Source organism: Helianthus annuus, chromosome 11 (genome assembly GCF_002127325.2).
Source record: "Helianthus annuus cultivar XRQ/B chromosome 11, HanXRQr2.0-SUNRISE, whole genome shotgun sequence".
In the NCBI taxonomy this organism is placed as follows: Eukaryota; Viridiplantae; Streptophyta; class Magnoliopsida; order Asterales; family Asteraceae; genus Helianthus; species Helianthus annuus.
In genome coordinates, this window is record NC_035443.2 from 33,613,865 (window position 1) to 33,627,364 (window position 13,500).

Sequence of the window (13,500 nt, forward strand, 5' to 3'; positions counted from 1 at the left end):
TCTTTACAGATATCATCTGTGGTATACTCACCTGTAAGATTGAATATTGGGATCTGGATACGGGAGTATATTCAAGAAGTGTGACACACGAATAAGTTCAAGTAATTAAGACACTAATTGCGTATCTCGAAACAGTTGAAAAATTGTGTGAAAATTTAAGAGGACAAACATACTGACAATCTAAGTAAATTGTTTAGAACTTAAAATGAAATCTAGCTTAACGGTGTTGTTGATATGTCTCAGAAACTGATATGATCCTCTTGCACAAACTCACAAAAATATTGTCTGTAAATATTTCATTTCTGCATTGTTTCGTGTTTTTACAAGTGGTGTTAGTTACTTTATTTCAGAAAATTCAAAAAGATTTTAGTGTGTTTTAGCATAAATTTTTGAAGAATTCAAAAAGATTTTCGACAACTGGTGTTGAGAAGCTGATTTTCGAAGTTCAAAGTGCTAAACATGAAGAACAGGTTTGGGAGAGAGTATGTGAAATTGTTAAAATTGATTGATAAGAGCTAGGGAAAGATTCTGAATGTAAAAACATTTCTGGAGTTTCTTGCAAAAGTTTCTAAAAGTTTGAAAATTTAATCTTTAAAGAAACTTATGTGTGGGTAGAGATTGTGCAGGTTAATGTATGTCAGGTGATGATCTTGTGATAGAATAGAGTCAGTTAACGATCTTGGTATGAATTGTGGAGTTGTGAATTCTAGACTACGATCCCAGCAGATTGAGAGAGGGAGTCTGAAGACACCGTGTCAACATGTGAGAGAGAGGAGTTTGTTGATGATGAAGATAGAGATTGAGGATTCTTGCAATGACAAATGCTTCAGAGGAAGATTGAAGACTGATAAAGATTGTAGGATGACAATCGAAGACTCGACACTGAAGACTCCGTCAACATCCGAGGGGGAGTTTGTTGGTGCACTACGTCTGTCGACTACGTATTATATCGAGTCTAGAAATGTATAGGTTAGAATATGGCACGGAATCCTAGAAACATGTGATAGAAATGGTTTCGCTTATGTGTCTTTGTCTAGGTTTCGCTTATGTGTCAAGGTTAAGGTTTCGCTTATGTGGTAACTGGTAGTTTCGCTTATATGGTTAGTATGTAGTTTCGCTCATATGAACATGTACGTATGAGCGAAACCATGACACCTATATAAGGGCTGTTTGAGCGAAACCTCAGTAATAGTGATAGGTGTTGTCTTCCGGTAAGCCACGAAGTGCTGCCGAAGTGTTGTCAGGGCTTGTAAACGCATCTGTGATCAATACAACAACAATTTAAAGTGAATCCAGCTGTAATCGCACCAAAGCATTAGTTTCCGCCTCTTGTTTTGGATAGGAATTCTTCTGATCGACTCAATCAGGGCCGAATACGATCCTACAACTTGAGTTTTTATTGTATTATATATTTATAAAATATATATTATTGTCCGGTTCTTAAATCCGGTTCAACCGGTGATCCGGTCATAAAAAACAGTGTAAATTAGTTATCATTTTTTAAAATATTAATATATAACGTCCAGTTGGGTTCACAATTTTTTTTTTTAAATTTATGGGTATTACCTATATCGTCACGAGTTCTAAAATATTTATTTACATGTTTTATAAATATTTAGAATTAACTAAACTATCTAGTGTATAAAAAAGTTACAATTTGCTATAAAGGAAAGCAAATTGTTAGAAATTTGTTAGAAATTTGGTGGTGGTGGTGGTGGTGGTGGTTTGTCGATTATTTAGATGTTAATTTTGTTAGAAATTTGTTACAAGTTATAATATGACACGTATTATATATTAATTTTTGCAAATATGTCGTCAGACGATGAGGAGTTTGGTGTGGTATAGGTGCCTGGATTCGATGAGATGGTCGGGGGTGATTGTTTGAGTATTCCCTATATGGACTACCCGAACAATTGTACGGAGTATAAACTTTTTAACAGGTTGCGACAAATGAAGGTGGGTCGGCAGAGGGTGTTGTCATGGGAGGCTTTACGGGAGGTCGGGGAGGAGGGGAGAGCTCGGGGTTTGATCATGGAGAATTCCCCGTGGGATCGCATGTTTTCGGTGGCGGCTGGGCCGTCTCATAGGACCATGATGGTGGAGTTTCTGTCCACATTCGTGTTTCATCCACGACCGGCTGACCGACCCAATTCGGATATGGACGATCTGAACGTGGAAGCACCGCCTCCCGAGGTATCTTTCTGTTTGTTCGGACAGCGACAAAATTGGTCGCCGCGTCAGTTTGCTGTTGCCACCGGGTTCTATACCGATGATGAGTTGGTTCAGGATATCTATACCACCGCGATTTGGGCTATGCCTGATGATCAGTTGTTTGCTTGGTGGTCCACTCTAGGTGTTGGACCCTTCGGTAAGAAGGCTCGAGTTTCTGCGATTCCTGACCCACTCGTTCCCTACATACACCGCTGCATTGCCACGTCGATCTTTGCGCGTGGCAAAAGCCTAGAGTGGGTCACGAAGGTGGATCTGTTCTTTCTGTACTACTTATATACGGGCACACCGTGCGCCCTCCATCGCTGTCTGGCGGAGTATTTCGCCTCGTACGGCAAACGGCAGAGGCGTAGCCGTTTGATTGGAGGGGCGTTTATCACGCGTATTGCCCAACCTTGCGGTCTGTATTACCCATTCCTTGATGATATGCCGGGCCCAGCACCACACAAGCCCTTAGATCTTAGGACGATGAGAGGGATGAAGATTGCGGTGAACTTTCCGGATATCGGGCATCTGTTTGTTGACGAACACCAACAAATTTATGAACCCCAACCGATAGTCCACCAGGAACTGGTCGAGGCTGGGGAGGTGGAGATGCCGCATGTTGCTGACGTGCTTTATATGGATGGAGACATGGAGCCTCAGGTTGACCAAGTACATCCGCAGGAGCCGCCACATATTCCACAACGCGTTTATCATGCAGTGCGGTTGCCTCAGTCCACCCAACGTCTCCTTGAGAGGCTGGTGGCGGGTCAGGATGGTATGATGGCCAGCTGGACACAACAATTTCAGCGGATGGACAGGCGGATGGACGATTTGATGGAGTGGGTGATGGCTAGTGAGGCCGAGAGACATACCCAGGCGGGGTTGCCTATTCGACCCCCACCACATCCACGAGTTTATCCGGGTTTCGACATGGAGGCAGGTCCGTCCGGGACGCATGCAGGTGGTGGGGATGATTCTGACGACAGCGATGAGGAGATGGAGGGTTAGTATTTGTATTTGTTGGGTGAATTTTATTTTGTTAAACATTTGTGGGCATGTATGAACAAATACTTATTTATTTTGGTATGTTTAAACATTGGTATGTTATTTGTAACTTGATGAATGTTTGTTGGTTTTATTATTTATGCTTAGTTATTTATGCTTAGTCGACTTATTTTAAAAACAACATTTTTTTTTAAAACTTACTATATATAATAACAATGAAAAATAGCAAGACAAACAACACAATATTCGATTACATTTTTTTAAAACTTAATATATATAAAAAACGGCATTTATAACTAATATTCGATTACATGTACTAATATTCGATTACATGTCTTGCATAAACTTACATACTAACAATGAAAAATAACAAGACAAACAACATAATCAAAATCCAACTGATTATCAACCAACGTTCCCACTTACGAACAACACTTGAATGAAATTCTTCAAATTCCGCTTCTTGCAATTTATAAATTCGAACCTCCTTTCTCAAAAAACTGACTTCTTTTTTCAGCACAGCCTTCGTATCCATCAGTTCTTTGATGACCATACATGCCCGACGACACATGGGAGGATCGACCCACACAAAGAAGTTGCACTTAGAATGCTGACACGAAAAAAAATAAATAAATCACTAATATACAAGGGTTAATGGAAAAAAATACATTAAAAACATACCAGACTGTGACAAGTGTAAAATTGACGTTCGGGATTAGCTTCAGTCCAAGATGTTCTTAGTGCAGCCATCCTACCACATTTGCAAAAAACCATTGTGAATTTGTGATTGTGAAGATGGTGTATATTTCTGTGGCAAGTAAGGATGACAAAAATACCCGACATTTGCAACCAGCATATACAAGCTTTTTTTAAAAAAAAAACAAACCAATATGCCGCTCATAGGCCCATACGCGCGTATGGTGGGTACGGGTCCTGACAACTTTTCAGCCCATATTCCTCGTATAGCCCGATGAGACCCATATCCACCTACCTTTTCTGAAAAGTTGACAGGACATTTATGACACCCCACTTGCATATGCCTCTCATCGACCCATACGGGTCTCATTGAAGTTTAGTTTCACCTTCCCTTTTATACTTTATCCGAGAACAAGTACAATATCCAAATCCAAAAGTTATTTTTTGGAGGAGTTATGGACCACACGATGACAATCCGGAAGGGGACCACACGCGTCTCTCGTATAGTTTTCGCTCTCGTATCGGTGTATACGGTCGGAATATTCAAGGTTTGTTTACCCCTGTTTTTTTTTGGTTTTATTTTGGCGGTTTGTGGTGGTGTTAGGGTTGTGGTTGTGCTGGTGGTGGTGGTGTTGGGGTTGTGGTGGTGGTGGGTCGGCTGGACTGGTGGTGGTGGGGGGTCGGCTGGGTGGTGGTGGTGGTGGTGGGTCGGCTGTGTTAGTGGTGGTGGTTGGTCGGCTGGGGTGTTGGCGGTTTGTGGTGGTGGTGGGGTTGTGGTTGTGCTGGTGGTGGTGGTGTTGGGGTCGTGGTGGTGGTGGGTCGGCTGGGCTGGTGGTGGTGGGGGTGGTGGGTCGGCTGTGTTGGTGGTGGTGGTGGGTCGACTGTGGTGGTGGTGGTGGGTCGGCTGGGGTGGTGGTGGTGGTGGGTCGGCTGTGTTGGTGGTGGTGGTGGGTCGGCTGGTGTGTTGGTGGTGGTGGTGGTGGGTCGGCTGTGTTGGTGGTTGGTCAGCTGTGTTGGTGGTGGTGGTGGTGGTGGTGGGTCGGCTGGGGTGGTGGTGGTGGTGGTGGGTCGGCTGTGTTGGTAGTGGTGGTGGGTCGGCTGGGGTGGTGGTAGTGGTGGTGGGTCGGCTGTGTGTGTTGGTGGTGGTGGTGGGTCGGCTGTGGTGGTGGTGGTGGGTCGGCTGTGGTGTTGGTGGTGGTGGTGGTTGGTCGGCTGGGGTGGTGGTGGTGGTGGTGGTAATGGTGGTGGGTCGGCTGTGGTGGTGGTGGTGTGTCGGCTGTGGTGGTGTTTTGTTTTTTTTTTTTTAAATTTTTACAATATATTTTCGAATGCTGAGTCTAATGCTAAATTGTATTTTTTATTAAATGGGTATCGAAAGTCGGTGTTTTGACGGTGGTGGTAGCGTAATCCTTATGGAGAAACTACGTTTGTATTTCAGATTCATGCACTAGAACGCCGATCTAGGATTACGTGTTATCGGAGTAGCCTGTTGCCTCGTCAGCTCCCAGTGACGCTAGCCAACGCGGTCTGCCCTGTAACGTGTCCTTCCAAGAGAGGAGTTCATTTAGTGTTCTCATTAGCCTTCGACCAACGGGAATGCGACTTCACTCACCATCCCGAGAAGGCGCGGAAGACTGGACGGTGGTTAATAAACGAAATGCCGACTCCACTGCTCCAACGGGAATGCGACTTCGCTCACCATCTCGAGAAGGGCTGTCTTTGAATTGTGTATGCTAGCTGCACCCATCGTTTTCCTGTATAGGAATTCAAAAATATGTAATAATTAGCGATCTATGGTTTAGGGTTTAGGGTTTCGTCGTTACATTCTGTATCAAAGTTACATGTTTTGTGTATTAATATAAAACGATGTTTAATTACATTTTGAATTATGTTTCTTGTTGCGTTATGGTTAATAAACGACAATTGAAAAACAATTAAAGACTTTCAGAAGTTGACATTTTTTAACATACACATTGCGTTATGGAAACAATTAAACACATAATAATAACTGAAAAATAAAAAAGTTGACATTTAATAAAATGTTATAATATACACATTTAATAAAATTAAACACATAATAATAATTGATAAATAAAAAAGTTGACATTTAATAAAAGGTTTAATAATAATTATAAAAATTGCCATTTTATAAAAAAAATTGACATTTAATAATACTTATAAAAAATTGCCATTTTATAATGTACACAATTCATTTCATAAAATATGAAGTTTTTATTTTACTAACACAATTTTTTATAACAACATTTTATAAAAAAAAAAATTAATTTTCTTAATATTTCACAACTTCCCCATACAAATACCCTATCAAAATAAAGTCCACACACCCCAATCATTGGTAATCATTGGCTGACACCCAATGATTGGCATTAATTAGATGGTAGGGACCAGTTTGAAGCGTATTGGGCAATGAGGGGCGTATGGGTGGGGCCAGTTTGAGGCGTATTAGGCAATGAGGGTCATTAAAGGTTAGGGGGTGTGTAGATACTTTTGTGGGGGGGGGGGTGTGGATACCTCCTCCGTTTTTTTTTCAACGACATAATCACTATTTACTATTGTATTGTATATAATATAATATAAATATAAATATAAATTTAAAGGCCATGCCAGGAAATATTAACACATTACGATTTATCCACAGTTTAGAATTACAATTTTGCTCTCATATTAAAATTACAGTCTTGTTATCGTTGTAGCTTTTGACAAATTACGATTTACCCCCAATCAAAATTATGATTTTGTCATCAGTTCAAAATTACAGTCTTGTTATCGCTGTAGCTTTTGACAGATTACGATTTTACCCAAGTCAAAATTACTATTTTCCCCCAGTTTAAAATGGCAGTGTTGCCAATGGTAGTGTTTTTTTAATTGGTTGACTCGATATAACTTTTATTCGCTAGCACTTACGCATTGGTCCTAACAAATTACAATGTTGCCTCCAACTCCAAATTAGAGTCTTGTCATCGTTTTATAGTTACTTTTTTTCTAGCAAAACTATGATAATGTTTTTGTTTTAATTTGTTGAGAATATTTGACCTAGCTTAGGTGTTTATCGGTTATCATTTTTTAAAATATTAATATATAACGTCCAGTTGGGTTCACAATTTTTTTTTTTTGTAAATTTAGGGGTATTACCTATATCGTCACGAGTTTTAAAATATTTATTTACATGTTTTATAAATATTTAGAATTAACTAAACTATCTAGTGCATAAAAAAGTTACAATTTGCTATAAAGGAAAGCGTGTTTACCTAAACCAGAAAAGTCCTGTCCAGTTTCACCCATTTCCTGCACCCAATATTTGCAATCCAAGGGAGGCAGCATAGAGTTGAATGCATGTCAACATTACAAGACAGCTGGTTCATTGCAAGTAGTTATATATATTTTTTGTTAATTCAATGGGTGGTCACCCTTTGCGTTCAAAACTTTGTTTCCATACTTATTACCTACGACGCTTCCTCTACCAAATTGTCAACTAAGCCACAACTATATATAGCAGCCTTAGGAATAACTAACTCCCATCACATATATGATATATATACATCTCTGATACTAAGGAAAAAGATTAAAAAATGAAAGGGTCAAGTTATTCAGGCTATAAAAGTTTTATAGCTTTTGTGGTCATGGCATGTTTAGCAGCAGCCGCTTTAGCAGGAAACTTCTATGACGATATGGACATAACTTTTGGCAACGAACGCGCTAAAATATTTAACGGCGGTCAGGATCTCTCACTTTCACTTGACAGATATTCAGGTTCTGGTTTCCAGTCCAAGAATGAGTACCTATTTGGAAGGTTTGATATGCAACTGAAGCTAGTCCCTGGCAACTCTGCTGGCACAGTCACAACCTTTTATGTAAGTGCCACTAGTTCATAACTGATTTACGACCATATTTTAATTTTAAAATTTTGTTTTATTTTAAATTATAAATACATTTGCGACCAGTTTACCACTAGTATTTGTATTTCAATTTTTGTTAATCAGTTTTTATTAGTTTTGCGACTAAAAGCCGGTGGACAGAAACTTGAGACTCTTATGACTTCATTCTCAATGTTTATTTTGGTCGCAAATGTCCAGTTTTCTAACATGATCTTAGCTTTATGATTGATTATCTAACAAACACCATGGTTTTCATATCCATGATCAGTTATCATCACAAGGTGCTGGACATGATGAGATTGACTTTGAGTTCTTGGGTAACTCATCTGGGAATCCATATACAATCCACACCAATGTATACGCACAAGGGAAAGGTGACAAAGAACAGCAGTTCCACCTCTGGTTCGACCCGACTGCAGCCTTCCATGTCGGAAAGTGAATGACGTGTCGTAGTGTAGGGGCTAAATATGTAAATTGGTGTCCTATATAAACACCATTTCTTTGTAACCCTAATTCTAGACAATACAATCTCAATACAATTCAAACTCCAATCACTGTGTTTGTTCTCTATACTTGTTAACATGGTATCAGAGCAGAGTTTCTGATCCGTAAAACAATCTGTTCATCATCTCCAAATCAATCTCAGCAAAACCAAACCAAACCAGTTTCCACGAAGCTTTTTTTTATTCCCACAACCGACGAAGATTCCTTCTCGATCCACGAAGTCTTTTTGATTCCCACAAACCATTTCTTTATGTTATGCTCATGTGACAAGAAAGTCAATATTAATCATCATCATCACGTGGTGTAGTTCTTGGAAAGGACAAAAAAAAAAAAGAATTATAGTGGCATAATTACAACAACACTCACGTGGTGTAGTTCTTTGTTTCTAGAAGTCAGCAGAAGCCACCGCCGCCACAAAACCCTAGGACTTTTTTTTGCAGACCCTAGCAGCGGATTTAAGTTTGCCCCAGTTTTTTGCAGCCTTCGTTTTGTAATCCCTGTGTTAGCGGAAATAATTTTTTGAAATAACGATAGCGGATTTGTCTAATCCGGAAGCTAGCGAATCTGTCTGGACGAAATTATTCGGGGTTAACTTAAATCTTGAACGCGAGTTCAAGTTGCCTGGCGTATTTGATAAATACGCCGGTAAGATAACGTCTTCCTCGGGCGTCGTTATTCTGGCGGATTTGAGTGGTCCAGCATATTTGCTCCCGGTTTAATTGATAAATCTTGAACGCGAGTTCAAGTGTCCAGCATATTTATTGAATACGCTGGTTTGCTGTCTTATCCGTAGTGACAGCTTATCTACAAAAAAAAAAAAAAAAAAAAAAAAAAAATGGAAATCAATCATGGGAAAAACAGTTTGTGGATATTCGATTCGGGTGCCACTGACACCATGACATTTGAACGGTTGGACATACAGTCAATGTCTAATCCTCAAAAAACTCAAATCCATACCGCGAACAATGGAATGATGCAAGTAAAAGGAGGAGGGACTATTGAAATTTCACCAACTATGAAATTATCAAATTGCCTCTATGTTCCATCATTATCACACAAACTGCTCTCTATTAGCCACATTACCAAGGAGCTAAATTGTACTGTACTAATGCACCCTAATTTCTGCCTTTTACAGGATATCAGGACGGGTGTGATTATTGGACGTGGTACTGAGCGCCAAGGATTATATTATGTGGATGAAGTGGCTCAACAGGGTACTGTGATGTTAGCTCACGGAACCGAAAACCGGGAAGCCTGGCTATGGCATAGACGTTTGGGACACCCATCCGTTGGCTATTCGCATCTCCTGTTTCCAAAACTCTTCCCGTCAAAGGGAAAAATCGACTGTGAAACCTGCTTCCGTGCCAAAAGCCATCGACAACCATTCAAACCTAGCAACACAAAAGTTGCCTCACCTTTTTCACTAATCCACTCTGATGTGTGGGGGCCTGCTCCTGTGACGGGGGGGCAGGGCCTTCGTTACTTTATACTATTCGTGGATGATTGCACTCGCATGACATGGGTATATTTTTTAAAAACCAAGGCCGAAGTTTTCGAAAAATTTGTCACATTTTATGCCATGATTCAAACTCAATTTCAAACTCAAATCCAAATTCTTCGATCCGACAATGGGGGGGAATTTGTCAATACATCTATGCAACAATTCTTTAAAACCAAAGGATTAATTCATCAAACATCTTGTGCTCATACTCCCGAACAAAATGGTGTTTCCGAACGGAAAAACCGTATCATTCTTGAAATGACTCGAGCTCTTTTGATCGAATCTCAGGTTCCTAAATCTTTCTGGCCGGAGGCAGTTGCAACCTCCGTGTATCTGCTAAATCGACTTCCTACAAAAGCTCTCAAATTTCAGACTCCTTTAGATTGTCTGTCCAAGTCTACCAATATTCCTCATCCTCTTACCCTTGAACCTCGAATCTTCGGGTGTACCGCATTTGTTCATATACCCAAAGTCAACCGAAACAAGCTCGGCCCATGTGCTGAGAAATGTGTGTTTGTCGGCTATGGGATCGACCAAATGGGTTATCGGTGCTATAATCCAAAGACTCGTCAAATGTTCACCACAATGAACGTTGACTTTCTTGAAACAAAATACTTTTATAACTCCCAACTCAGTGGTCAGGGGGAGAACGAATGTACAGACCCCCTGAGTTGGCTAATCCAACTTCCCTCTTCTGAAGAGGTAACAACAGCAGAACTTACTCACAGTACCCCGAATCAGTCATCTTCAAACACAACTACACAATCTGCGGAGCACAGTACCACTGAAAATAGTCCATCCAACATGATTCCTGAGGTAAGAAATATTGAGAACTCTGAATGTACTACGTATGTTGAACCGGATGTCGAACATGTTGAACCAGCCGTTGAACAGGTTGAACCAGTTGCTGAAGAGGTGGAACCAGTTACTGAACATGTTGAACCAGTTACTGAACATGTTGAACCAGCAGAGACAACCGGGAGATATTCTTTCCCCCCAAGAGAAAATAGAGGAGTTCCTCCTAAGAGATACTCTCCAGAAAAGGTAGCTCCAAGGTCTAGGTACCCTGTGGCAAACATTGCCACTGGCAACTTGTCTAAGGAAGCTAAAGCTTTTGCTGCTGCCTTGTGCTCTGAACAAGTGCCATCTACTACACAGGAAGCCTTGAAATCTGAAGAATGGAAAAAGGCCATGGAGACCGAAATGGAAGCACTCAAGAAGAATAACACGTGGGAGAAATGCACCCTTCCACCAGGAAAGAAACCGGTGGGATGTCGGTGGGTGTTTTCAGTTAAACACAGACCTGATGGCACGATTGAAAGATACAAAGCACGGCTGGTCGCAAAGGGTTATACTCAGACGTATGGAATTGACTACTCTGAAACTTTCTCCCCAGTAGCCAAAATCGACACAATCCGAGTTCTTTTTTCAATAGCTGCCAATAAAGGTTGGCCTCTTCATCAATTTGATGTAAAAAATGCCTTCCTTCACGGTGAACTGAACGAGGAAGTCTATATGGATGCTCCACCAGGATTCAATGAGAATTTCAAGGCTGGAGAAACGTGTCGGTTGAAGAAATCTCTGTATGGGCTTAAGCAATCTCCTAGAGCTTGGTTTGGAAGATTTACCCTTGCTATGAAGAAATATGGCTTCAAACAAAGCAACTCTGATCATACCCTATTTCTGAAACGTAGGGGCAGTCTTGTGACCTGCTTAATTATCTACGTTGATGACATGATACTGACAGGAAACGATGAGGAGGAAATGTTAATGTTAAGAGATAAGCTTTTTTCAGAATTCGAGATGAAAGATCTGGGAAGATTGAAGTACTTTCTTGGAATTGAAGTTCTGAGATCTAATCAAGGGATTTTTATCTGTCAGAAGAAATATATCCTTGATCTGCTGGCCGAAACCGGAATGATTGAGTGCAGACCGGCAGACACCCCAATGGTGGTGAATCACGGCCTACACATGGAAGATGGAGCAGAACTAGCAGATAAGGAGAGGTATCAACGAATGGTGGGAAAACTGATATACCTCTCCCACACTCGTCCAGATATAGCTTATGCTGTAGGAGTGGTGAGTCAGTTTATGCACCAGCCCCAAGCGAGCCACATGGAAGCAGTATTAAGAATTATCAGGTATCTCAAGGGAACAGCAGGTCATGGTATACTGTTTAAATCAAATGGGCACTTAGAAATCCAAGCTTATACAGACGCCGACTGGGCAGGGGATAAAGGAACGAGAAGGTCAACCTCAGGATACTTCACCATGGTCGGAGGAAATCTAGTTACCTGGAGAAGTAAAAAACAAAAGGTCGTCGCCCTGTCTAGTGCTGAAGCCGAATTCCGAGGGGTTGCACGTGGCCTAGCAGAGATCCTGTGGATTCGCAAACTCCTAACAGAAATTGGCTTTCTTCCTACTACAGCAACCAAAATCATGTGCGACAATAAAGCTGCTATACAGATCTCAGAAAATCCTGTTCAACATGATCGAACAAAACATGTGGAGGTAGATCGACACTTCATCAAGGAGAAATTGGAGGAAGGTATCATAGAGCTCCCATATGTACAGTCAAAAGATCAACTCGCAGATATTCTCACAAAAGCTGTCAACGGGAATGTTTTTAGTAGCTGCTTGAGCAAGTTAAGTATTGGTGATCCCACTACTCAACTTGAGGGGGAGTGTCGGAAAGTGAATGACGTGTCGTAGTGTAGGGGCTAAATATGTAAATTGGTGTCCTATATAAACACCATTTCTTTGTAACCCTAATTCTAGACAATACAATCTCAATACAATTCAAACTCCAATCACTGTGTTTGTTCTCTATACTTGTTAACATTCCATACCTACACTATTATATGGAACTCTCAAAGAATCATGTACCTTTCTCAACTTTTTTTCTTTTTCTTTCTGTAGAGTCGATCGTTAGGTCATCACGAATAGTTAATTTACTTTCTACAACCACTGATCTTAAGTCTCTTGGTTCTTGCAGATTCATGATAGACAATATTCCAATAAGGGTGTTCAATAACAATGAAGCTTATGGAGTCCCGTATCCTAAGAGCCAACCCATGAGGGTGTATGGAAGCCTGTGGAATGCAGATGACTGAGCAACCCAAGGTGGACGTGTGAAGACTGACTGGACAAAAGCACCTTTCACTGCTTCCTACAGGAAGTTTAATGCTGATGCAAACATTATTGGTCCTAACCAAAAGTCCACAACCTCTGAGAATAACAAGGCATGGAGTACTCAAGGACTTGATGCAGCAGGACGAAACAGGATTCGGTGGGTGCAGAGTAAATACATGATTTACAACCATTGCAATGACATCACACGCTTCCCCGGTGGTCTTCCTACTGAATGCAAGCGCTCAAAATTTCTATAACGTATTTGTTTGTTAATATATGTTTATGAGTAGTTGTCATTCGGTGATTCACTGTAAACACACTTAAAGTATATGAATAAGGGATAATAAGTATAAATATTGATACGAGTAATGAGGTGTATAGTACATACCTGTTTATGATTACTTTTATTTATTCACCAACGAACATTGGGTTCAACGGGGGTAGCGCCCCCTTGGCAAGGGTTTCAAGGGGTAAATCCCCTCGTAGGGGTTCATGGGCAATGCCTCAAGCGGGGTCCAATGGGTAGAACCCATGGTGGGAGTCTCGTTAACC

General features: G+C 40.9%; 1 protein-coding gene across 1 annotated transcript; it reads left to right on the top strand.

Annotated features, from left to right (window-relative positions):
* The first annotated feature begins 7,362 nt into the window (after positions 1 to 7,362).
* On the top strand, positions 7,363 to 13,274 carry LOC110889978 (xyloglucan endotransglucosylase/hydrolase protein 15). Its single transcript, XM_035979705.1, is given in 4 exon segments — positions 7,363 to 7,787; positions 8,080 to 8,227; positions 12,653 to 12,698; positions 12,812 to 13,274. Coding segments are annotated over 4 exon segments (870 nt in total). The 5' UTR covers positions 7,363 to 7,505; the 3' UTR covers positions 13,206 to 13,274.
* The last annotated feature ends 226 nt before the right edge of the window (positions 13,275 to 13,500 follow it).